This window comes from Aplidium turbinatum, chromosome 18 (genome assembly GCF_918807975.1).
Source record: "Aplidium turbinatum chromosome 18, kaAplTurb1.1, whole genome shotgun sequence".
In the NCBI taxonomy this organism is placed as follows: domain Eukaryota; kingdom Metazoa; phylum Chordata; class Ascidiacea; order Aplousobranchia; family Polyclinidae; genus Aplidium; species Aplidium turbinatum.
In genome coordinates, this window is record NC_137489.1 from 7,138,639 (window position 1) to 7,164,760 (window position 26,122).

The 26,122-nt window shown below is 37.2% G+C and overlaps 3 protein-coding genes across 3 annotated transcripts; 2 read left to right on the forward strand and 1 right to left on the reverse strand.

Moving 5' to 3' along the window:
- Positions 1-2,593: 2,593 nt before the first annotated feature.
- Positions 2,594-6,798, reverse strand: LOC145787938 (ankyrin repeat and SOCS box protein 1-like). Its single transcript, XM_082599775.1, has 6 exons — positions 6,628-6,798; positions 5,285-5,469; positions 4,271-4,545; positions 3,715-3,987; positions 2,900-3,023; positions 2,594-2,790 (listed from the first exon to the last, which is right to left on the reverse strand). Exons 1-6 carry the CDS (start codon positions 6,796-6,798, stop codon positions 2,775-2,777), a joined length of 1,044 nt encoding a protein of 347 aa, XP_082455901.1. The 3' UTR covers positions 2,594-2,774.
- Positions 6,799-10,182: 3,384 nt separating this feature from the next.
- LOC145787939 (sodium-dependent glucose transporter 1C-like) lies at positions 10,183-15,882 on the forward strand. The gene is made up of 9 exons (XM_082599776.1): positions 10,183-10,293; positions 11,054-11,231; positions 11,700-11,816; positions 12,347-12,454; positions 13,267-13,676; positions 13,793-13,930; positions 14,427-14,520; positions 14,622-14,755; positions 15,335-15,882. Exons 1-9 carry the CDS (start codon positions 10,183-10,185, stop codon positions 15,494-15,496), a joined length of 1,452 nt encoding a protein of 483 aa, XP_082455902.1. The 3' UTR covers positions 15,497-15,882.
- Positions 15,883-16,713: 831 nt separating this feature from the next.
- Positions 16,714-24,991, forward strand: LOC145787732 (sodium-dependent glucose transporter 1C-like). Its single transcript, XM_082599539.1, has 9 exons — positions 16,714-16,807; positions 17,648-17,825; positions 19,006-19,122; positions 19,679-19,786; positions 20,961-21,370; positions 21,883-22,020; positions 22,871-22,964; positions 23,710-23,843; positions 24,358-24,991. Exons 2-9 carry the CDS (start codon positions 17,657-17,659, stop codon positions 24,517-24,519), a joined length of 1,332 nt encoding a protein of 443 aa, XP_082455665.1. The 5' UTR covers positions 16,714-16,807; positions 17,648-17,656; the 3' UTR covers positions 24,520-24,991.
- The last annotated feature ends 1,131 nt before the right edge of the window (positions 24,992-26,122 follow it).

Genomic DNA, 26,122 nt, shown 5'->3' on the forward strand with positions numbered 1-26,122 from the left:
TTCATTTATGCTTTTATGACAGAAGGAAGCAGACGAACGGCAAGTACAATTTTGGTTCTCCGAATCAACTTTAATCTTAAAAGCAAAATAACAAAAGTACAGAAAAAAATGTAACCTGCAAGCTTCAACATATTGTGCATCAATTCCATGTTTACAGTAGTTTAAATACGATTTTTCAGATAAAAGAGTTTTTTTTTCCGTGTGGAAGACAACTCGCTTCACCAAACCACGATCCGACGAGAAAAACAGTTACAACAAAACTTTGCCAAAACCCAGTTCCGTTGACGGTAAAGTAGCTGATCAACTCTTAGCTAGTTTCTCCAAATGTGCAAATCTGTTCAATTTTTTTTATTCCGGCTGTTTTTCTATGCTTTCAATTACAGTATATACATACTGTATAACAGGCAACAGCTGTTGACTAGCAGTTTCCTGCGGTTACTTGTCAATATTTTGGAAGGCTGGACTGCTGAAGTACCAATAGAGCGACCATAGGATGAACACAGCGGTCTTCAAACAATCAAAATTGATACTGCAGTCCCCCACAATAGGGAGAAGTAATATTGAAAATAAAAAAGCATTTTGTTGTTTGAGCTTCAATTAAAAAGCTTTATTTCAATTACAAGTTACTGGAAGCACTTAGGACTTAGGTGGTGGTGGTTACTATATACACCGTAACTGCAGTTTATTTAACCTAAACGTTACAACACAGCTTAATAGATGTCAAATGCTTTTCAGCAACTAATTTCTGGAAAAAAGGAAACAGAAAACGACGAAAACCTGCAGGGTAACAGTCACATGACTATGTGCGTCACCTCTACGTAAAACACAAGAAAATCATATAATCCTCAAGCATTATTTTGTTGTAAATTTCATGTTGCTGTAAAATATTACTGGACTGCCATAATAGTTTTGTGGATTGTAAGCCATCACTGGCTTCCCAACGTAACAGTGAAAATTTTGCTATTTAGTCCGTTTTTCGCGTCCAAGCGTCAGCTCATAGACATTGCTCTGTGTTGCTCACAGTATGACAATCATACGTTGTCTATATTTCTGTCTTATTTTAATAATCAAGTCTTACTGAGTTTTCTCGCTCGAGAAAACACCGTTTTGATCCTATACGTGTTTTGCAAGTGTGAGCAATGGAACACGGTTGTTTTTATGTAAATTGTTAACAACTCTAATTAAAATCATTCCTGTGTTTTGCGTGTTTCTTGTGTGCCATCATTAACAGCGATCGCTTTCCCACATATATTGTGTTTTATTGATTTTGTAAACGGTATTCTATTTGCTGTAGTGTACTAGTGTTGTTTATGCTTGCAGAGTACACTTTATGCCATCTATTAAATCTTTGAAATGTTTATTTTTGGTTTTGTAGGAGTAAAATCAAAATCTTTAACTTCCAGCATAAACCTAAATTCAATTTCAACAAAAAACATTAAAATCTCTAGGCCAAACGTACTCAGCATACATTTTTTGCAACTGGTTTTCATAGCAGCAGTTACATAATAATTATTTCTCGTCTCACGTACTCACACAAATGCACACGTCTGAAGATGTTGACTCAATGTAAAAAGAGCTGATATAACTCCTGAGATTTAATGTAGTTTGATTTCTAGCCTACAAGAAAATATCATGAATATAATATCAATTAAAATTCGACCCTAATATGTCAGGTTGGCAGCCGTCTAGTGTTTTGGAAGATACACGTAAATTACGAAGCAGGGACGTAGCCACGGGGGTTAGGGAGGCAATCGCCCCAAAAATGTTATCTTGGCCCCACTAAATAAAGGGTTTTAATGCTCTTACAACGTTTTAATGATGCTGATTTGGATGCTGAATGACGTTTTATAAATGTTTGGCTGCTTTCACTAGCTAAATTTTTAAATAAACTCTTTATTTCAAATATTAAAATGTTTGCCTCTCTCCCCAACAGTTGCTTTTGTCCCCTTAAAAACTTCTTTGTAGCTATGTCATTTTTACAAAGTAAGACAAGTTCTTTTTTCATGTTGTTTCAATAAAGTCAGACGTTACAAAAAGATTAAGCTGTGTTTACAAGGTGGGAACTAGCAGTTTCACGTTTATAAAACAGCTGTGAACTAAACTAATCACTGTCTACATCGAAATGACGCATTTGTCAATACCAATAGGGCTTGTTTAAGTCTTAGACTAAACGTATTTGTAATTATCATAGAAATATTGATATAGTCCTACTGAAAGGATTCGGTTTCTGCCAGATAGTCTACCAGTGGATACCAAATCAAAAGGAAAGAAAGTAGTTCCAGAAATTTAAAATATCGCTGAGTAACAAACTTGTGAAACTTGATCGATAAAATAATAATAATGCCACAACAATTCAAACCTCGGAAATTAAGGTTTAAGTTTGGGTTAATGTTTGGGTTAAAATTATCCGGCTTAAATAGCCGATTAACAACATAAAATATAAATGAACAATTTTTGAAAACTAGCTTACAAATACGTCGTAGTAGAATGATCTAAAAGTCAAGATACAGTTAAAAACATTTCCACATTTAAAAATAGTACTCGAGAGTTGTGTACCACTCAACATATGTGAACATTCTTGTATGTTGCAAAAGTAAAACAGCAATCGTTGTCTACATGGTAAGAAGTCCTTAGCTGCTGAACTCCGACCACCCTTGTGGATTATTACCCTTCATATATTAAAAACATCCGTCGATATAATCTAACCACCATCAGAAGTATGAAAATAAGAGAAAACGAAGATGTTGAGGAAGAAGTAGAAGAGCAGGAAGAAGTCAAATTTCGAGCAAGCTGACAAAATAAATTGACATGTAAGAACGAAATAGTAAAAGCATATTCTAACAAGACAGAGTGTTGCATGAAAAGCGTTACTGAACTAAAACGTTTGACAACAGAATACCTCATGAAAAGGTAATCTTTCAACAGCTTCGGAAACATCAAGTCCTTAATAAAACGCAATCTTTTTTGGCCCATTTGTCGTCGAATAACGATTCTACTGAGACTGGTTAACGATGTGGGTTGACCTGAAAGTAACACAAAAAATAGTTTTAAATAAAACTTGCTTAGATAATATTAGGCTACTTATTTAGTTGTTTGCAATCAATTATAATAGTCCTGTGGAACACAAGCATGCAACTCATCAGATGAAATCGAAATTTTAAATCCCTGAAGTAATGAGACGATCTCAATCAAACGTAAAACAGCCTCTTTGAGATGGCTATCAAAAGTCTTGGTCAACCTCTATTTGAGAGATACTTGAAAACAGCGCAGAAAAATAACGGAACACTATTCAGACAGTCATGAATGATGTAATCAATCATTCCACGGATAAGTGTAGTTAGGTTACACGTCACTGCATATTGCAGCAACAAAAAACGTTTGTACACAAGATTCAGAAAATATCGTTGTCTTTTCAGTGCTATTTAACCTGATTAATAAAATATATTTAGCTTATGTGAGATTGTGGAGATAAAAGAACAGTTTGAAAATACTTCATGGCAACCTTGTTTGGATTGTTAATTCGCCTATATGACGTAACTGTTACACAGTTTCATAAAAAAAAAACTTTTTTATGTCGGCTACATTTTGCTCGAGATTAAATTTTGCTGCAAAAATGCTTCAAAAAAGACAGTTGTTTTAATTATTCAATATAGCCTGCTTTTATGAATTGACAATTTATTTAATTGCAAGGTTGGTTTTTGTGACATCACAAACCTTTCCATGCTTCTAGAAATTCAATGCTTTCCTCCGTGTTCTTTGCGGGGCGGTAAGGCCGATCTCGATAAAAGCTGATTAATTCCTTTATCTCTTCCCAATCTTTTATTCCTCCGCACAGCGCAAGTAACTTTATGCATCTAACATCACAAGCATACCTCAGAGCGCCGTGAATGAGAGACGTACACTCCCCCGCTCCGTTTAAAGATGAGGGGACACAAAGATCAGCCCCTCCTTTTACAAGTTGCTGAAAGCATTCAAAATGCTGATAAACTGAAAGTTGAAAAAGTTGTTTTAGAAGTTTATGTTTATTTATAACTAAACAAAAATTATTTTCAAATAATTTTGAAGTTTGCAATCAAACAGATGGTTAATTTGACTTTAGGCCTATACATAACAGCGTGATTGTCACAGAAAATCATTCTGAAAATACAAATAGCCTACCTACTTCCATGTCATCATTCCGAGAAGAAATTACTTTTCAGAAGCACAAATTTATAAACTCTCTCGCCCAAATACAAACGCTCTTTTTTTTTACCTTTACAACACAATTTACCTAGAGTCATGTACACAGGTAGGTTGCCTGGATAATCCACTCCTTTGGAGGTTGCTTTTGCATGTCGTCCATTTACATCAGCTCCGTGTTTGATCAATAGCGCCATTGCGCGAGGAAAGTTATCACGGGCAGTGACATAAATTGGTGTGGAAATACTGGTTGAACTGCCATCTGGATCTGCTCCAGCTTCAAGCAAAGCCTTGACGCACTCGACATGGTTAAACTTCGTCGCGGCATGGAGAGGAGTTTGACCTTTAATGTCTTCGATTTCTAATCTGGAAAAGTGGAAAACTCTTTAGGTGCCAAACGGTTGGAACGTCTGCTTAATCTTACCCCAAAATAAAGAGCCTAATATTTTGATACTAAATTCATGTTTAGGAAACTTTTTGAAAACTATAACGTCTTTATATTCAGTGCTATTAAGACATAAATATAATTTGATGCACATGAGTTTAGTTTAGAATAAAACAATGAAAACTATCAATACTACAAAAAAGTGCTCAATGCTAAGCAAAAAAGCTTTCTATTTGAGATTCTATTTTTGATTACTATTTTATTTGAGATTCTATTTTGAGATTCTAACTGAGATTCTATTTGAATAAGACCTTCTGATGATCCGTTAGGTGAAACAATTTGTAAAGGCTTCAGATAGTAATAACTATATTTGATTGAGTTTAGTTTAGAATATGTATTTCTCGGCAGTCGAGTGTAGCAAGAATTGACAGTGATAGTCAATTAGTGCTGACGCCAGGAAAATCGCTCCTTCTCAACTATAAGCTTAGTATTTACATTTTGAGCTTTTTATTTATTTGTTCAAGATAGCTACATATACGCTCTTTTCGGACACAGGAAACATCGCATTTCATGACTGTTGCAGTTGTTTGTTGCTTTTAGTTTGCTATTAAACCAAATTCCATCTTTCGTTATAAAATTTGTCTTGTTTCGTGCAATAAGAAGAATACAAATTTTTTTTAATTAAGTTACATTATAGAAGTAATATTATCACTAACTTACTCAGCTCCGTTTTCTATCAAAAGCTTCGCTGTATCTGTGTGTCCAGCTACAGCTGCCAGCCATAGCGGTGTGGCACCTAAGTGGTTGCGTTTGTTCAAAAAATCTTTGGTGGTACAGGAATGTTTTGTAGTTGATCCAACGTGGGCCTCTTTAAAGAACAATTGCCCAAACAAAATATTCCTTATCTAAACATTTTGGTCACAAAAGATTAATAATAATTAAAAGCAAACTAAGCAGGGGTAAGATTGGGCCTGTTTGCACCGGCTTGCGTAAACTCCTTCTTAAAAATAAAAAAGTTTGCAGAACCGGTTCCTGGCCAACTTTTTTGAGTGGACCTCATGTAATCACTGTACGTACAGAGTTTCCAGATTTGTCTAATCTTAGTCAAAGCAAACCGCTTGCTAACAAGATTGAATCCTACCACTGAAATTAAATATAAACTAATTTAACTAAACCGTTATTAAAATGAGATGTTCTACTGGTGCAAATTGAGCTAAACTATCACAAGATGCTCGCATTAATGAACACAAAAGAGCTTTTAAATATCAACGCCCAGAACATTCTGCTCAGATTCTGCTCCCTGCATGCATGCCATAACTTCAGATCATAAAACAACTTGGAGCAATTCTAAAATTCTAAAACTTGAAAGTGATTGTAATAAGCGAATGTTTTCTGAAAGTTGGTTCATCAATCAAAAGCCTCATGTAATGAACCGCAATGATGGCATCTCTTTTCCTGCTATCTACAAAAAACTATTGTAAGTGCTTATTTGACGTTTTTTAAATTGGTTTCATGCTGATTGTAAAACTGTGCAGTAGTGCGTACAAAAAACCTCGATTCATCATGACTCATGCTGTTCACTCTCCTCTCTTGTTGTTATTTAAGTTTCTTGTTGATCGTTAACATGTAGGCTAAGTCCCCCTTTTTTCTAACTTATTTCAAACTTTGCGTGCGATAATTTTTGTCTTGAAGTTGAATTTTCATTTTGCATGTTTAATTGATTTCAGCAACATGTCCTGTGTTTTGCCATGCTAGACAGGTAGTCACTACCTGGTCTAGCCCCCTGAAGAAGTCAGTCGTGTCTGATTGACGAAACGTCGGAATAAAAGCAGATTGTCACTGTATACATCTTGTGATAGTTTAGCTCAATTTGCATCAGTAGAACATCTCATATTATTTAATTTAATGCCTGGTGAACAGCCTCATTCAATTTTTAAACCGTTATTGTTTAATTTACTGAAAAGCTATTACTCGATGGTATTGTTAGCCTAAAAAATGCCTGATGATGATGCAATAGATTGCTGCAAAGCGCCATATCGGATTTTGAGGAACACAGAAGTTACCTTTTCGCAATCTCCAGTCCGGCTCGCTCTGTGTAAGTGAGTTTCTTTCGCGTTGGCGAGATCACGAAAAGGAATGGCTAATGCCGACGCTATATCAAATCGAGGTGTGTTCACTGGATTGCAATTGTGATTTTGAGAAAAGACATTGTCTGTTAGTTCAGAATGTTGCATGCTATAAAGCAAAATAATCCTTTCCTAGAATATATTGTGGATATAGGCATTTATACGAATGAGACAAAGATTGCTAAAAATAAACTAGCATCAAGCTTCATTTTGTTTCAGTTGATATGATGCCTTAAAAATAGTAGGCCAAGGAACCTAGAATGTACGAGATATCACAGTATGATTTTCATACATGACGCAAGCACTGCATGCATGTATATGAGGCAATGAATAAGCTCAGAAAGGGATTGAGTATGTAAGGATGTGCTCCCAATAAGTTTTGGGGTTGTTCTTTCAAACTTTTTTGGCCAGTATGACTTGTTTTATCGTAAAATCATTTTTTTTTCTCAATTTGAGGGAGGCACCTGAACAAGTGCCCCATTAAAATTGCAAGTACACCAGACAGCATAATCATGTTATTGATTGCCTCTAACAGGCTTGAGATATTTTACAATCATCAACGCAGGTTGTAGCTGCTTTCACACTGGCTGTTGTTGCACAAGGCATGACAAGGGTAGGTTGGACTTAAACTTACACCATTTTAACTTATCTTCAAAACGTTTGATTTTTGGGGAGTCTAGAACGTTTTGAGTGATTTCTGTGAAATAGCCTACACATAACATCACTGCTAAAAAAGTTCTACCCAACAGAAACACGGCACCAAACAAGCTTATTCACTTGCTTTGTGTTTGATAAAAATAAAGTTTAAACCAGGGGCAGGTAACCGTTTCAACACCCTGCTAGTAAGGAAAACGCAATGCTTACTGGGGTACTGCTGCACTGCTAAAAACACTGACTCATGTCTTCAGCTTATACTGGAAAATCACTGCAAGAACGTACAAGATATGAAATACTGCAAATGTGTAGTCTACACTTGTAAATTTTATCTGGAAGAAGAGGTAGCCTACTGTGGTACCACATAAAAGTTGGAAAATCCCTCATGCAGTCCACCCTTGGTGCAGACAATACTCGCAGTTAGTAAGCTCTTTCCAAGCGTCCATCTTAATAGTTTATCCAGAACTTCAAGATCAATAGCGGCGCTGGTTCGACTCTCGGGGTGTGCGCTTGAGCAACGCACGTTAAGGACTGCTCTCCATTCAGCGGCATCTAATGGATGGAATAATTTCCCGGCAACAAGACTTCAACAATCGGAAACTTCACTCTGTCAATCTCGGTGACCGGGCCTGCGTCAGTGATTCAAAGCCTCTCCAAGTATGCGAAACTGCCAGGATTAAGCTCTGCAAGAAGCTTTCCCAGTCCGAGGATAAAGATTCAATCAATCAATCAATATCGTTGCTCGGTTTCATGTTGGTGGCATCAAGTTACATTATTATTTTTAATTTTTGGATTTGCTCAGTTTTATATGGTGTCCGACGTTTTTTTCGTAAACAGTGTTCGTAAATAATTGTTCGTAAAACTAATTCTTCGTAACACAATTCTTTGTAAAGCATTTCTTTGTGCATGCAATTGACCGTAATACTAATTGTTCGTACAACAGTTACAATTGTTTACGAACAATAATAATAATTATTATTAATTAGGGTAGCGTATATGCCAGAGATGTACTGGGTGTAACGCGCTGTGAAGACGAGCAGACAGAGTGTCCAGTCCATGATGCAGAATGGCATTACACTTTGTGCGCAGCGAAAAAGGAAAGCCTGTAACATCATTATAACACAGCATGATGTCCTTCTTTGTATACCGGACACTGGTATCATTACTCGATAGTGAGCTGATAGATGAGCATTATCGCTATATCTTATCTTAAACCTTTTAAAAAAAATGGCCTTTCATCAGCAGAAGTGTCCTTTTTTTCATAATCCTGCCCCCCCAGTCAAAAATCGTTCCGGCGCCCCTGTTGTTATTCGTGCAGGATATTTCTTGTGAAAATGCTCAAATTTCCAATAAGTGGCTTCTTGCCCTTGTGCGCTAAGTGCACCATAATCTTTGTAATAAAGCTGGCCACCATACCAAAGTTTTGGCTTTCTTTTTTCGCTGCGCACATACAGTGTAATGCCATTTACTGTGTTGCAGAATTTTGTGCCGTGAGTATTATTTTGAGGCAAAGATGGAAGATTACAATTAGGCTAAAAGCGAATAACATAAATTGTTATATTGCAAAATGTGCAGTAGCTTACATAACCTAAAAAGGGCACCATTGCCCCCCTGCCCCTCCATGATGCCCTCCGCTTTCGGCGCCTCTGGGTAACAACTGAAAAATTGTTCACGAACAATTGACCAATCACCTGTTTACGAACAATTCACCTATAACCGTTTTATATACAGTCAATTTAAATCAAATCATGTTGCTCAACGAACACCGTTTGTTATGTAATTTAATGTCACCATACAAAACTTTGACCTGTTCTTTTTCAACTTTGTTTTGCAACTCTGCAGTTCAGAGTAAACGCAAGCTTTCAATATTCTGCTGTGACACCAGCTGCTTTTTCTATCATGCTCCACGTAACTGAACATAAGCTCAAACTTTTATAAATCTCACAACGTTTGGATATCACTGCTGCTTTTGAGGACATAGATAACTTTCATGAGTGATTTGTCTGCTAGAGATCCATTTTCATGATTAACTTCACAGTTGGCAGTTTGTGTCTATTTCGTCGTTTACGCAACGTAAATTTGCATCGTAATCACATCCAAGTACAATCGAAACTTAATGTTATGTGCACTGGTTTGTCTCAAGGCGGTATGTCAGCTGAGCTTCTATCAAATTTATGACGCATTGCTGGCAGCTGGAGTGAGGCTTCAAGCATGCAGAGCTGACACAATACGTCGAATCAACGAGATGTAATCGATTTTACAAACTTTTCAATTAAACTGTAACGATCATTCTGAAAATCATTTCTGAAATGTTTTCCAACGTCAAAATATCGTGAATGTGACAACTTGGTATAAAACTATGGTTGGTAATATGGTCACATTGCCTGTTTCAATCGGACCATTTTCCTTTGCCACAAATCCATTTTTACACATTCTTTTCTCATTGGTGAGATTTAGTTTGATCCTAATGTGTGCCAATTAATCAAGAATGATAACAACAAAACACGCATCAACCCATTTAATTGTTTTTGGCTATTTTATAAGGTGGAAAACAAAAATAAACGTCAAAGAAAAAACAAAATTCAGACTTGTGTGATGGCAATCTCCAAACTGTCTTGGCATTGAACACTGAATTGATCGTTATTAAAAACTCAATGCATCAAAACATGAAAGGCACATGTCATTATTTCAGCTTGCACAGCAAATTTAATCATTAACTACTGCTTTTTGCTGCATGGTAAGCAGTATAGAATTTGTCACTTGCTCTTCGACTTGTTTGCAGCAAGAAACGTTTTGATTTTTTAGGGTTAAGTAGTTGCAAGTTCAGAGTGAAGTAAAATGAAAGAAAGCGATATCAAAAAATTAGAAAAGTATGAAAAAGATGAAAAATCAAGAAAATTTTGGATTGCCGTGTTGCTTATCGTAATCTCGTTGAGTAGAGTGGGAAATGTAAGATATTCTTAACTTTCGTTTATTATAGGAGATGGTTACGGTATGTTCTTGATTTATTGCTGGACTGCTTTATTCTCGGACTAGAAAATCTTCTTCGAAAGTTTAATTTTGGCCGTTTTTCATACTTGTAGAAGCTCTAAACCATTGACGCAGGCCCGGTCATCAAGACTGGAAGAGTGAAGTTTCCCGATTGTTGAAGTGTTGTTGCCGGAGAATTACTCCATCCACTTGACGCCGCTTGACAAAATATCATACATAGCACTTTGCACCCAATTGAGCAAATCAAATAGGCTAATTTAATTCAATACATAGCGCGCAAAACCTTTACGTCATATTTTCTCTTTGTGGATTTCTACGCAAAAGTTATTAAGTTTTCAGGCCTATCCACTATTTTTTGGAACGTTGTTCAATGTAGAGTTTAATCTTCCCGTCTATTAGCTTGTTTTATGTGTTATTAAGCTGAAGACTGTGTGGCTTAAGGGTGAAAGCGCCTGCTCCACTTTCAAAAGGGAGTCGGTTCGGTACCGCTCCCAACCACGCGACTGTGTATCGGCTAAACAACAACATGCTAATAATAATTAGAAGAGGCTGAGTTGAAGACTACGCGCCCTTTTCTTGTTTTCTGTTGCATTTGTGATCGCTGTGTAGTTGTTTTACAGTAGGCTATGATGTCTCAATTGGCGCAAAATATAAAATCATTATCTTTGACATTAATTTGAAGCTTTGACATTATGCTTAATTGCTTATGTTTCTAAAGGGGATCTTCATGTCGCTGTCTGGACCAACTCTGCTTTATCTTGCTGACAATGTTCACGCAACTGTGGGGCAAATCTCATCCATGTTCACAGGAAGATCTGCAGGATTTTTTGTTGGAACAGTCGGATTTGGAATTGCAAATAATCGTATCAAGTCACATCAACCATTAAAAGTTATAGGTAAGAATCATAACTTGACAGGTCGGAACAGAACCGTAAACGGTTCCGACCGTCTAACGCGGTTTTTCCCAAACGATTGAACCTATGAATATATTAATGGTCATAAGTGATAGCAAAGTTCTAACGGAGAAGTGCTGAAAAGGCCAACTTAAAAATGAGAAGAAAAAGAAGGGGTGTACCAACAAACATCTGTTGGTTTGGCCCATGATACAAGAGAAGGATCAGCAGAGGATACAAACTGATATGCGTAAATCAACATGTGAAAATATCAATAACTTTTCAAGTAGCCTAAATTTAGCTCAACACAAACTGAAAATTACCTAACTTTTAACGCTTTTTATTTGTTCAAAGAATATTGCCTTAAAAGACATTGTTAATGGCCCATGGTTCGATTTGGATTTTCTCTGTGCAGTGAAATGAGAATAGTAATTTGAAGACTGCAAGTTTAAACTTACCTACTGTTTTCAGCGGTTGGTATTGTATTGGCTGGAGTGTTGATGCTAATCACGCCTTGGGTCACTAACCTTCCTGGCTTGGTTGTTATAACAACAGTAATCGGGATTCTATTTGGATATTTTGAGGCAGGTAAGATTTCCACCACAGTCATAATGCATCGGAGCTTTTCAACGAAATCCTATTTTTCATGGTGGACGTTTTGTGATGTACTTTATAGTACTGGCGTTTTTTACAGATTATCTCAATTTTTGCTTTTAGACGATTTATTGTCTCAGAATTATCTTTTCACTATATTCATTATTTTATTAGTATGTTGCTTCCTTCTATGTTGATAATGTAGTAAGCGTCTGAGCGATAATTTAGCTGTCATCAATGTAAAAAACACAACATCATGTGATGGAATAAAGCTACTACAGTTAGTAAAAGCTATGAGCAGGCCTGGGAGGGACTGATAGAAGATAGGAAAATGACCCCTTCATGACAAGTTAAACGTAAAGTTCAGAGCTCTTATTTTCTATTGTCAAAACTACGTCATTGCATCAAGATTGTGTTCAGCAAACCTGTTTCCGCTGAGTTTGCACCCCTGCCATTAACTTCTATCACGGCTTTGATATGTAGCCTACAAGTAACAGCATATAACAAAGTGCATTGTATTTTAGGTTTACAGTCCTTTTATCTACAGCTATGGGGGTCAGAGGGATCACGTCCGTACATCCAATCTTTCCATTTCACGTACGGCATAGGAACTTTAGTCGCTCCATTGATTGGTACGCTATTCAATGTTACATGGAATCAATGACCTTCAGAGCTTTCAACATATAGCCATATCTTAAAAGACTACTATAACTTTGCATTAAAACGTCATCTTTTTTTTCAACTCTTTTAAAAAAAATTATGCTCTATTTATGAAATGCCACTTTCGGCTATTTTGCTTGTTTTAACTTTCAGTCTATCAGTTTTGAAAGAACCTTTACTATTTACAGGTAAATTGAAGCAAGACTTCTATATCGTTTTTGCGTTCTTTTTTTGTCTGTTTCACATCATTACTGTTCTTTATTTGAATGGCACCGGCGTGAGCCCACACCCGATGCACAAGTTTTTTTTCAAAATAAAGTTATTCAGTTTCCATAGCGTGCCAGCAGATTGGTGCAGAGGGTTTGTGGATTGATTCATTTATACAAGAGAGGCAAAATTCTTTTCAAAGATGCTATTTGTCACAACGTTCAAACTGTGATTAACACACAAAACAGCAAAATAAAATTCCATTGAAGCTTGCAAAAATCTACCTAAGTTATAGGGTAGCAGTAGCTTATTAAAGTCATACAGGCTACAACATGCCAATAAATAAGGAAAACACGAAACTAATGTTAGCTTATATAATATGTAGGCCTACTTAAACTGCATGTGGAAAGAAAAAACTCATGAACCCAATTGAAAGCTGCAATATCGACTCATTCAAGTTGATCTAGCAGCAATGTGTATACGCACAATAAACTTCAAAAGTTTACTTTTATAGATGATAAGTTATACAGAACGTTCCCTTTGATAGTAAGTAAGTAACTTTGCTTAAACTTTACAGCATCCCCTTTTCTACAAATGGCGGATCAACAGAGCGATGCTCAAGATAGTTGCCCTTCGAGTTCTGATGACGTTTTTGTTACCACCACGATGTACAATGCTACTGACATGACAAGCACATCGCCAACTTACACAGGCTTGAACCCTGTAGCCTGGACTTACATAATGTCAGGGGCATTCACGATTGTCGTTGGATTGATCTTGCTCATTTGCACCATACTGCGGATTGAAGATCGTGTTAAAACTGTCCACGAGGAGGGCATTAAAGAAGAAAGGGAAGAAGAACCACTTCATGACGTTATTTGGCTACTCATTCCAGTTGCAACGTACTACTTTATGATGTCAAGCATGGTGACGGTCTACCAGTCATATATCTACTCCATAGCTTTGTGCTCAGAACTATCGTTTTCGGTAAGCACTTGTTCAGAAATGCAAAGTTTTTGCCAATATTTTATTAAGGCTACTGTATATACATTAAAACCTCAATTTATACTGCTATTATTTTCAATAGAATACAAATTGCTTAGGTTGCCGATGCTTCAACTTTAAATACTTTGTTCTGGGTGGGTTTCACTGCTGGAAGAGGTTGTGGGATATTATATTCCAAATTCTTCAAGCCATCAACTATCATTGTCGTGGACTTAGCTGCAACAACTTTAAGTTTGGTAATTGTTTTGTATTTTTAAAGGTTAAATTTTAGGATTATTCTACAAATTTTAAGATTATTTGGCAAAAGTTTAATCCTGCTAATTTAGTTTATACTTTTTTTGCTATGGACATACTAGTCTTCAAATAAAAAACAATCAATGATATAACGCCTGCTTATCACCGACCATTGTCTTTAATTAGGATATGTAAGCATGCTGCTAGTATAAGCTACTTGTTCAATCAAGAGAGGGACGATCAACCTTTTACATCTATATAACATAAAAAAGTAACTGTATTTACGCTGTATTTGCAAGGTTAAATTTGTAGACCTTACACATCATTTTGTTTTCTTGGAATCTACTCCTCTGAAGCCATTTACTAGATCTACCCATGTTTGTTCGTAGTTTTTCTTTGTTCGTGTAGCTAGTCTAAGCTCAATGGTAACTTATGGAGCTAGTAATTTATAAAAACAAACTATTTCTTTCCTTTAACTTTGTTCAATTGTTGTTTTAGATCATTCTCAGTATTTTTGGAAGAAATATCCCACTGGTTATCTGGATAGTAACGGTTTTCTACGGGCTTTCAGTCTCCACCTTATATCCATCAGGTTACTAATCAAGTATTCACTATTCAGTTTATACTAATAACACAACTAACCATACATTTTACGATCAGAGATGAAATAAACTTTTGTATTATTATTTGTAGGAGTTTCGTGGACATCAAAGATTACGAACGTATCTGTAACTTACATTTTTATTTTTGGCGTTGGAAACACTGTTGGCACAATGTCCATGCTTCCTGTCGGGGGAGCACTTTTTGAAATGGATCCGTTTTATGTGGTGAGTCTAATAGCACGACTCAAGATTTTCTAACATGTTACGGTATTTTAAAGGTTTGCACCAAGTGAATTCGCATCACCAAGGGTGCGACACATGTTTCTGGTGAATGAATGAGTGTTGGATCATTAACTTTAGTGATAAAAGCTATAATATGTTTTACCGGGACTTTTCAGTCATTTTAAGGGGAGTGCCAGAAATGGTTGATGATCTCAAAGGACCTCTGCAGCAAAATTGCAAAGCCAGCACAGCCGGGTAGTTAACAAATTAGCCTACTCTTTGCTACATAGCCGAGTGGTGAGAACCCTGGTATAACGCTTGAAAAGTTGCCATTTCGACACTGCTCAATAACACGCGGCTGTGGCAAGACACTTAAAGGCATGCCTGCATGTGAACACAAAGATTGGCTTCCTTGCCTTTTCCATCCTCTTGCGCTAAATCTTCAGCTACCGGGCGTAAGACTAGATAGGACAAAAAATCTTTGTTTTATGATTTTGTAATGACCAACAGGGTATCGAACTGGAGTGTGGGGGCTCAAAGGAAGGCACTGTATCTGTTGAATAAATTAGTTTTGTTTTGCAGATTTACCAAATTGTTGCCATGGCTGTTTGCAATGTCTTGGCCTTTATTTGGATGGCTGTGGCTGGAAAGAGACACATAAAAAAGCTCATAGAAAAAGAATCGAGTTCCGAAACGGACTTTTATTTGATTACCAAACAAGAGTCTTTTGTAACTAAGTTATAACAGACACTGGTAATTGTAGCTATCGCATAAGTCACTCATGCTTTCAACTCTGGTGGGAGCAGCTTGGTTTTATTTTTTTTAAATTGAAAGCTCAAAAAAAACAACACTGTAAAAGCAAAATTATGACAAGCAGAGGTTCTGGATTATATTGTATGTTCAAGGAAATGTATTACAAAGTTCAAATTACAATTGCATCCTATGGATCCGTAATTGGACTTCTCTCTAGCACCAACTTGACTGTAGTTGTTCTCTATCACGTTGAATTGCCACTACTTTTGCATTATGGTTGAAAATTTAGTTTATTTTGTTTTTTGTCTACTTCAATTTCTTGATTTTATAAAAAAAAAATTGTGATAGCTTACAAAATGTAAAATATTTCTAGTAAATATTCACTTGACTGATTGCGTTAGAACTACTGCACCTGTCTCGAGCAACAGCGCTGAGAGTAACGTAGTGTGCCTGCAATGATCAACGTTAAATATGACGTTACGAGAAGCGCACAAAGTTATCCTATCACAAAAAGATGTAATTTCCACACATGACAGAAAACGTTCGCTCCGTTAGCTCAGCGGTTACACGCCCTGCTCAAAATCACGCGGCGCTTGTTCGACTCTCGGGGTGTGCGCTTGAGCAACGCATTCAAGAATTGCTCTCCATTCAGCGGCACCTAGTGAATGGAATAATTCCCCAGCAACAACACTTCAACAAACGGAAAAACTTCACTCCGTCAATCTGGGTAACCGGCCCTGCGTCAAGAGCCTCTACAAGTATGCGAAACTACCAGGAATAACCAATCAAGGCTTTGTCAGTCCGAGGATAAAGATTCTAAACCAAACCAAAAAGCCGTGTTTACAGCAGTCACTAAAAGAACGCGAGAATTTTTTTTATACTTTTATGATAAATACTTGAAATGACAAAGATGAGCCTTTTGTGCTTTCGTAGTAGTGAGGACAGAAAGGGAACCCTGACTCAGATAACTTTCGAAAAATTCATACGATAAATGTAACAGACGGATTTTTATTAAACACATTGTAAATTTTGTAAAGGTATGGTTATTCGTTCAGCTCGCACAGTAAGTTTAATTATTAACGACGGTTATGCATTGCTGGCTGGACAATAATGCAATTTATCTTCTTTCTACAACTTCAATCAGAAGCAACAAGCATTTTTTTGTCAGATTGTGTCCCCACGCCGCAGTTTTAGGTAAATATGAAAGAAAGTAAAGAAAGCGTAGAAAAGCATGATAGGGAAAAGGGAAAAGTTTGGGTCATTATCTTGGTTGGTGTAGTTTCTTTGACGACAATTGGGCAGGTAAGATACTTGGAAACAATTAAATTATCTTCTCTTTGTTGCTTAATGCTGTTTCATTGGTGAACATTTTTGGGTATAATAAATGCAATACAACGAGTTACCATATTGCACGCATCTCCAGTCACCCCTTTAAGTTTAGAACAAGGAGGCTTTTATGGAAATTATTTGTATATGTCCTCTGCTAAACTTTACATGTCTTAACTTTTATGGCAATAAACAAAAAACTAAATGCTAAAAAAAGTTATTAAATCTGTGAAAGCGTTGAAGATCACGCTACACAACATGGTGGAAAAGCATTTTTTTGTCAATGTTGGTTGTACCGGTACTTGAATTATTATTCATAGATCTATCTGTTTAGCATCGGGATGGTGCAGCAGATCAGGCGCTTGCTCTCCAATTATGCGATTCTAGTTCGACACCCGCCTTTGACTGATTGTAAACAACGCTCAACTTTATACTCTGGGTGAAACAAATTGGGCGGTCGCAGAAAAAAAGGCGACCGGAAAAAGGAGCAGGCTGCATTATCGATAGTTCCATAGACTTAGCACAATAAGATTTCTTATCTTTGCATCCCCGTGCTTAGAATCCGCCATGGGAACCACCTTTACATATCTGTTAAAAAGTGGCTTATCGAAGTTCTGAAAGGTTTGAACAAGTTACTTATCTCATATGTGATAAAATGACCTCAGTAATCGTGTGAAATAGAGCAAGTGGCATAAGGAAGTCCATTTGAGATGGCGGTGAAGAAACGAGGCAAATTGAAAAATAGTTTTTTTAAATCAATAAATTTTATTGACATACTTAATGTTCGTGTTGATTTACCATACTCATGTTTCCAAGGGAATCTTTATGTCGCTGTCTGGACCAACTCTGCTTTATCTTGCTGACAATGTTCACGCGACTGTGGGACAAATCTCATCCATGTTCACAGGAAGATCTGCAGGATTTTTTGTTGGAGCAGTCGGATTTGGAATTGTGAATAATCGTATCAAGTCACATCAACCATTAAGAATAATAGGTGAGAAAAGCAACCTTAAGTATATTTGTAATCTGTGGGTCGCTGCAGCAAATGGAGTGTTTCATGCACGTGCCATTGTGAGCGTTCTTCTCGAAATATTTCTGATAGATATTAAATTGAGTGATCGTTTCGTCATCGGCAGAGCGGCCTAGCAGTTTCAGAGTTAGAGTTAGGGAGGTTGTCATTTCGATGACGTGGCTTCGATTCCCACCCATGACATTGCACTTTTTTTTTTTATTACCAAAGTTCAAAGCTAGCATTAACTCTCTGACTGAGTGCTTCTTCTTCGTCGTATGAGCTTTCTTCCGGACTATATGTTTGGGCATGTGGTCATCAGCCACTCGACAGTCTCATCATCCAGGGCCTTCAGTCCAAGCGTTCCATGTGGTGGTTGATGGATTGGCCAGTCATGGACGACATGGTCTACTGTCTGGTCTGTGGCACCACACTCGCATCCCGGTGAGGGAGCCAGGCCCCATCTGCACATGTCTGAACGAAAGCGACCGACGGCGGTTCGTAGGCGGTTAAGCCGGACCCACGCAAGTCTTGCGAGAGACATTCCCGGAGAGTGGGGATCGACGTCGGGTAGGAAATCACGGAGTTGGGAGGTGTTGTTTTGCCACTCCATGTTCCATGTGTAGTTCGTCCAGTGTGCCGCACTTACTCCAAGATCTTCAACGTTGTTCAGAAGCTGTCGTGCGGCGGACGCAAATGGGTGTCTTGATTTCAGTCGCTGCTGTTCTCCAGGTAGGCGCTGGAATGTACTGTGGAGGAGGTGGTCGGGGTCCAGTGCGCGACGAGCAAGGGAAATCATGGCTCCTTTACGGCGAAGCTCAGCAGGTTGGATGCCTGCAAGGATGGGAAGGCATTCCGTTGGAGTGGGACGCAGGCATCCAGTCACAGTGCGTAGTGCGTCGTTGATGGCAGTGTCAATGTGGCGGGTGTGAGAGCTGCGGCACCACACTGGTGCGCAGTACTCGGCGGTAGAATGGACGAGGGCCAAGGTAGCTGTGCGAAGGGTTTTTGCGTCAGCTCCCCAGCCGGAACCCGCCAGCCGCCTCAAAAGTGCAACGCGCGCAGATAGTTTTTTGCGCAGTGAATCCAGGTGTCGTCGGTTCGTGAGAGCCGCACTCTTTCCATCAACAAGAGTAATTAAACTAAACTTATCTACTGTTTTCAGCTGTTGGTGTTGTATTGGCTGGAGTGTTGATGCTAATTACTCCCTGGATCACAAATCTACCTGGCTTAATTGTCATAACAACCATAACTGGTCTTTTGTTTGGATATTTTGACGCTGGTGAGTCAGTCTATCAAGATTACTTGATCTGCAGTTTATCTGAAAAATTACCAAACAAAAGCGACATCTTTGAATAGTGGTTAGTCCAAACTTGTAGAAAGTAATTTTAGTGGTCAGTCAACAATATGAAAATAACATTATAATAATAATAAGTTAATATTCTTTTTTGCTGAAACGAAGTGCTGACTTTTGTGAGGTTTGCAGTCTACTCCAGGCCATACGTTTAATTAATGATGTATAATCCACATAAAATTTTAGCCGGACAATTACTCTTTGCCAGGTGTATACCAACAATGACTGACAAACAAGTATCAATAAAGTCTGTGACAATACAATATTAAAAATAAAAAGATGAGAATAAAACATTGAGGGTAGGCTAATTTCTTCTCACACCACTACATCCATAGCTAATTAGTTCCTTTTTTGCTTTCATTATATTAGCTTGTAAACTTGGTGCATCAAATATAGTTTTGTAAAAGAATGCAACATCTAAAAAATGGAATGCTGGATTGGTAAGCTATTGGCAGCTAAATAAGCTAATTGTATTACATTTTAGGTCTGCAATCTATTTATTTACAATTGTGGGGAGAAAAGAAATCTCGTCCGTACATCCAGTCATACCATTTCATGTTTGGTGTTGGAGCTTTTCTTGCACCTGTGATAGGTAACTTATTTTGTTTTTTATTTCAGATTTGCACAATTCAAAATCGGCTCGGGCTACAGTGACTAAAATATTCTTTCAAGGACCGCGTGGGCCATTATTTTTACCTTAAATTGCGGATAGAATGAAATTCGGCATATGTACAATTGCACAGTGCACAGTGACATCGCACAGTGTTGTTATTACAAAGTAACACTTGAAACTCAATAGAAGCTGATGCACCGTTTATTCACAAACACTAATGTGAAACATCGCATCGCTTCCATGCAACAAGTTTGCCTCAATCTGGACTCATATGAGCAATAGCAATGTCCTTGAAAAGACAATTTAGGCCCAGTACCAATGAGATGGGATGGCGCAGCGGATAAGGCCCTCGCTTTCCAATCATGCAATCCTGGTTCGACTCCCGGCTTAAGCTGGTTGTTGAAAAAACACCGCTCACCTCTACCCAGGGTGTAGTAAATTGGATGGGCGTAGTTGTTGAAGGAAAGGCGGCCGAGAGAAAGGAACTGGCCACTCTACTCTAGTTACTGCCGAAGGCTTAGTATAATGAGAATTATCTTTTCATCCTTATCCTTATCTTCTCATCCCCGGATGCTTGGATCAAGTAAGGGACTTACCTTTACCAATGAGATTTTTGAGCTCAAAATCAAAACACATCTAAGAAAAACGCATTATATCCAAAGGAAGACTTGTTTTTGTTTATACTGACGGGTCTCATAAACGATTAGGCCTACTGGCCCCTAAAGTCATGCCAGTCCGGGTCTAAAAGTAGGCTACCCCCTGGGACCTTCTATTTACACTCTTGGTAGGCCTACCATCTAAGGGGCACGTGGTGGCACAACCATTTTAAAGGTGCAATGAATCTATAAAAATGAATGCAACAAAGTAGCCTAGTTGATATAGCAGTACGCAGTACTGAAAACTGAGGCATATAATGAATACATACATGTGTTCTATTGCAGGGCACTTTTTTTATTATCATCATAATAAATGTATCAGTAAACAGTAAGATACATAATTTAAATTGAAAAAACCTGAAAAGTTAAAACTGCACAGAATATTTACAGAGAAGGCTAAATATGAAAAATGCTACAAAAAAGACTGACTGATGAGAAAAAAACGATAAACATTAATTTAATTTTCTACTTAAATCGTGTTTTAATGGCTTTTACAGCATCCCCTTTTCTACAAATGGCGGACCAACAGAGCGATGCTCAAGATAGTTGCCCTTCGAGTTCTGATGACGTTTCTGTTACCACCACAATGTACAATGCTACTGACACGACAAGTAAATCACCAACTTACACAGGCTTGAACCCTGTAGCCTGGACTTACATAATGTCAGGGGCATTTACGATTGGTATTGGTATAATTATGCTCGTTTGCGTCCTACTGCGGATTGAAGATCGTTTTATAACTGCTCACGAGGAGGGCACGAAGGAAGAAAGAGAAGAAGAACCACTTCGAGATGTGATATGGATTTTTATGCCAGTAACGATTTATTACTTTATGACGGCAAGCATAGAAGCTGTTTACCAGTCATATATCTACTCCATAACCTTGTGCTCTGAACTCTCGTTTTCGGTAAGGATTTGTTCCGGAAAAGAAATGCATCAATGCTTTTAATCAACTAATGTAAAAAAACACGAAATGATATAATATTAATTTATTGGAGAAGTGTGGGACCTATCGGACATGGGGACCAATCGGACAGCAGCATTTTTCTGTCTTCCGTTGTTTGTTTTTTTGCGCCAATATTTCTGTCATGTAATCCATACTTTATTGTTTACCAGAACACGTGTTTTTAATAGTTTTGAAAGGTGATCGAAAGGTCTCGTTTGCAGCATATAGAATTTTTAATGTTGTATTAATGCTTCACAAGGGAAGAATTGTCTATAAGGCACCCATGTTCAAAAAAAGTTAAGTACACATATCCAGCTTCAGATGAGTTTAAAAAGCCCATTTAAAAATCGTTGAGCATCAATCACTCATCTGTGGTTGATGCTCCTCCGTCATGTAAGCATCATCCAGTAAAACTGAATTTAACTGAATCGATTAAAAGCACTGAGTCGCATTAACTTAAACGATATGTTTAGGTTGCCGATGCATCAACGTTGAACACACTTTTCTGGGTTGGTTTCACTATTGGAAGAGGTTCAGGAATATTTTATTCCCATTTTTTCAAACCAACAACTATCATCATTGCTGATTTGATTGCGACAACTGTTGCTCTGGTAAACAATTTTTAACAACAATCAATTTACATATTTTTTGTTGAAACATTATAAGAACATAAACTATAAGCTACAAACGTTTTCGGCCATACACACATTAGCCCTTATCAAGTAACAAAAATAACTGCTTATCATATCTACAATGAAAATGAATAACTGATCTAAACATTGAATTGAAAAACGAAATGCACAATGAAACGGCAGAGCATAGGAGAAAGGCACATCACATGGCGTTTAAATTACGTGAGGCAAAGACGCATCATATGACGTCATACTTTTTCTCTGCAATGCGTGTCTCTCTTCGCGTTTCGCTCAACTTTCTTTTTAATATAATTTGGAATATTTCTTGAGGGTTCTTCCAAACGCTAAAATTCGGTGTCTTGAATTTTAAAAGAATTGGGCAAATGTTCAAATCAGTACACGTTTCCAAATACCTAACATCAAGTTTTAATTTCACAAGCTTTCTTGCTAGCCACTTTCACAAGCTTTCTTCCTTTCTTCCTTCCACACCGAATCTTAGCATTTTCATTGTAGATATGATAAGCAGTTATTTTTGTTACTTGATAAGGGCTAACGTGTGTATGGCCGAAAACGTTTGTAGCTTATAGTTTATGTTTAATTTTAATGGATTATGTTAAATACCGTGTGGTTGCTTGGTTGTATATGTCTGTGGTTGAAGAAAGTGACCTCTTTATCAAAATTACATTATAAGAAAGACAATAACCTCTCGTTTCCTAGTTTGAAAAGACTGAAAAGCATGATTGGAATGATATTTTGCTGAAAAATTAAGTAGTTTATGTTATTTTTTTGTACAGTATATCTTTAATAGTGCTTATTCTTGCTATTTTAGATTATTCTCAGTATTTTTGGAAGATACATATCGCTGGTGATGTGGATCACCACTGTCTTTCATGGACTTGCTGTGGCGACGCTTTACCCCACAGGTGACCCACCGGATATTTATTATATTGTTTATAATCAGAAACTTATGCGAAAGTCAGCACTAACTAATTTTAGTAAGGACTACAATACAGTCCCAGCAGTTGCAGGTAATGTGGAAGAATATGTGGCACTAAGCCTCAAACAACGGACCATCTTCTTGCGTGCTCTAAGTTTACCACTCAGAGAAGTAAATGGGGTATTTTAGTGTACAATTCATGTGCAACAGAATATGTCAGGGCTACTCAATTAATTTTAGCAAAAGGCCATTTGGCAAGTTGAATAATTTTGCGGTCCGGTGAATATTTCACATGCAACCACGAAAATTAAACAACCAGTACGAGCACCGAAACACTTTTCAGGTAGTGTGTAACACACCTTGGATTTTGTCTGACACAAAGTAATAAAAAAGGAAAAAAATGTATTATGTTTCTTTGAAGTCTAGCTGTGTGGATCGCACATCAGAGAAAACGGCAAAGCGTTGGGGGGTCTGGGGGCGAAGTCCCCAGCTCCTTGAATAATCACAAAAAATTTCCTTTCCCAAATGGAAATCTGTTTTAAGAGGCCCTAAAATGTGGCAATGAAGTTATTCTTCTGGAAGCCCGAGGTCCACTTCCAACACCCAGAAGGTCCGGAGTCGGACCGCGGTCCGCCAGTTGAGTAGCCCTGGAATATGTCAATCTGTGATATATCAATCAAGTTTAAAAGGCTCGATAGAAGAAGAAAGTTAATCTTTGAGTTTATCTGCAGGAGTATCGTGGACATCGCAAATTACAAATGTGTCCGTGACTTATATTTTTATATTTGGAGCTGGAAGCACTATCGGAAATATGCTTATGCTACCGGTTGGTGGAGCATTATTTGAAATGGACCCGTTTTATGTGGTGTGTAAAATGACTCAATTAACATTTTTATTTTATTATTTTTTCTTCTTCATTAAATTTGTTTTTTTGTTGTTTGCCCTAGCTTTTAAACTTACTAATGTGCAAATTGTAGGCTACTTCATGCCTACCTTACAGCTTTGTTTCAAGAAATTTATTTTTGTGCATTTTGACTGATTTTGGAGAAAACAAATTCTTTGATTGTTAAATATTTTGCATGTTCACTTTATGGTGCGAATGACGAACTAATATAAGTGAAAATTGACTAAACCCTTGACATGTTGCCATCAGGGCAAGTAGGCCATGTGGCTACTGCTACTGGCTAGGATCACAATCAAGCATTTTTGCGCTGAATGAAACCAGCAGTTCAGTCTTTTAGCCTATTGACTGGATACAGCAATAAATTAATGTTATAACAGCGATGCTTTACAAGTTAGGTTTGGTAGGTTATATTGTTGCTGATTGACTAACAAAGTATTCTACTAATCTATAACAATTTTAAACAATTATTTTTCAGATTTACGAGATTCTTGGTATGGTCGCTTGCAATGACTTAGCTTTCGTTTGTATGACATTGGCTGGAAGAAAGCACCAGAAAGTCTTGGAGAGAAAACAATTACTTTCCGAATCGAGCACATCTTTGCAAGACGCAAAAGGAGTCGTTTTAACTAAGCTATAAAAACTTAAATGAGAAATTTGCCATTGATGCCTGTTTTATTTTTGAATTGTTATACGAGCAATTTATATCTAAGTTATATTCTTCAATTCAATTTCTTCAAAGTTTATGTAACAAAATGAAAGTTTTTATGCTTTTATTATAGTTTGAAATTGCGAAGGAACAATTTCACCTTTGTTTTGAGACCACACGTAGGCCTACCATCAAATTTTGTTACAAAGTTTTGCGATTGAAAAACTTAGTAGCCTACCGTATAAAAAATCAAAACAAGTAGTTGGTTGGTTTTGAACCTTTATCCTCGGATGGCTCGAACTGACAAAGCCTTGATTGGTTATTCCTGGTAGTTTCGCTTCCGCATACTTGTAGAGGCTCTTGACACAGGGCCGGTTACCGAGATTGGCAGAGTAAAGTTTTTAACTGTTGAAGTCTTGTTGCTGGAGAAAAACATTTTTGATGATGGAAATTGATGGAAAAATTGATGGAAATCTACAAGTAAATCTGCATCATTGGTTTGCAGAGTGCAAAAAACAGTGTTGCAGAACGCGTTTTCGAATATTAAATTCTCATCAGTGCAACTACGTTTATGAACGCAATAACAGCGGCCAAATTTTAACTCAATACAATACATGACAAAGATTATAAGGACATATTCTTAGTGTTGAAGCGGTGATCTGATCATGAAATTTTCAACGGTTCGAGAAAAAGTTCTCTCGGCCTATAAAACGTTGAATGTAAGTTTTATCAAATATTTTGGTTTAGTAATGAACATTTAAGCTTACAAAAGCAACCACTAGGTGTTTAAATCAAACAGGAATATAAAACAAAATTTGTTTTGTTTGTTTAATGTACCATACCAGAGGCAACATGAGATGTTCTAAATGAAATGGCATTTTAAGTCATTTCGCACAAAATTTATTTCTAGGTTCTTCAAAAAATATAAGCTATATAGTAGGCTGGCGCAAAATTTCGAAAAAAAATTTTTTTTCTTTTAAATTTTTCGTCAGTTTGGAATATTGTTCCTTTTGGTAAATGTATCTCCTACACAAAATTTCACAAAAAAATATTAACGTTTGACCCTGGTTCACCTGGTTTGAATTTTTTCAAAATATCGAATTTTCGCTTATCCCTGAAACTGCTCACCCGCTATCTTCTAATGCACTCTAGCATCTTAATGGACACAATAAGAGGCAGTAACGCAAACTTGTAGCAAGCAAAGTGGTTTAATTAGCAACTCCATGAACACTGACACATGTATTACTCTCAAAATGTCGAAGTCTACCACATTTCAGTAATGATTTTCTTTGTGCACCCTTCACGTAGTAAATATCTACTGCTTTCAGTTTCTTGAATCATTTGACGACGTTTATCGATTTTCACAGGCCAACAAAACTTTTTTTTATATAAAGGCAGGACACGTGAGAGTCATTTTAAGGTATTTCGAGGCCCCTGATTCTGAAAATGCACTAAGTTTTCTCGAATTGGCTTTAGTTTTTGAGTTACAGCAAAAATATTTTTTTCGCAATTTTGAGCCCCTATAGATTTAACGTCGTGTCGTTTACTACATAGACAAAACTGGAAGTAATCCCAGGCACATTTCTGAGTTGTA

Bases quoted from the DNA above. Each gene is read 5' to 3' on its own strand.
- LOC145787939 (XM_082599776.1), top strand. From the start codon at position 10,183: ATGAAAGAAAGCGATATCAAAAAATTAGAAAAGTATGAAAAAGATGAA. The intron at 10,294-11,053 runs GTAAGATATTCT...ATGTTTCTAAAG, and splicing joins CGTTGAGTAGAGTGGGAAAT to GGGATCTTCATGTCGCTGTC. The intron at 11,232-11,699 runs GTAAGAATCATA...TACTGTTTTCAG, and splicing joins TCAACCATTAAAAGTTATAG to CGGTTGGTATTGTATTGGCT.
- LOC145787732 (XM_082599539.1), top strand. From the start codon at position 17,657: ATGTCGCTGTCTGGACCAACTCTGCTTTATCTTGCTGACAATGTTCAC. The intron at 21,371-21,882 runs GTAAGGATTTGT...CGATATGTTTAG, and splicing joins GCTCTGAACTCTCGTTTTCG to GTTGCCGATGCATCAACGTT. The intron at 22,965-23,709 runs GTGACCCACCGG...GTTTATCTGCAG, and splicing joins GGCGACGCTTTACCCCACAG to GAGTATCGTGGACATCGCAA.
- LOC145787938 (XM_082599775.1), bottom strand. From the start codon at position 6,798: ATGCAACATTCTGAACTAACAGACAATGTCTTTTCTCAAAATCACAAT. The intron at 3,988-4,270 runs GTAAATTGTGTT...TTCAACTTTCAG, and splicing joins ACCTGTGTACATGACTCTAG to TTTATCAGCATTTTGAATGC. The intron at 3,024-3,714 runs GTTTGTGATGTC...TGTTACTTTCAG, and splicing joins ATTTCTAGAAGCATGGAAAG to GTCAACCCACATCGTTAACC.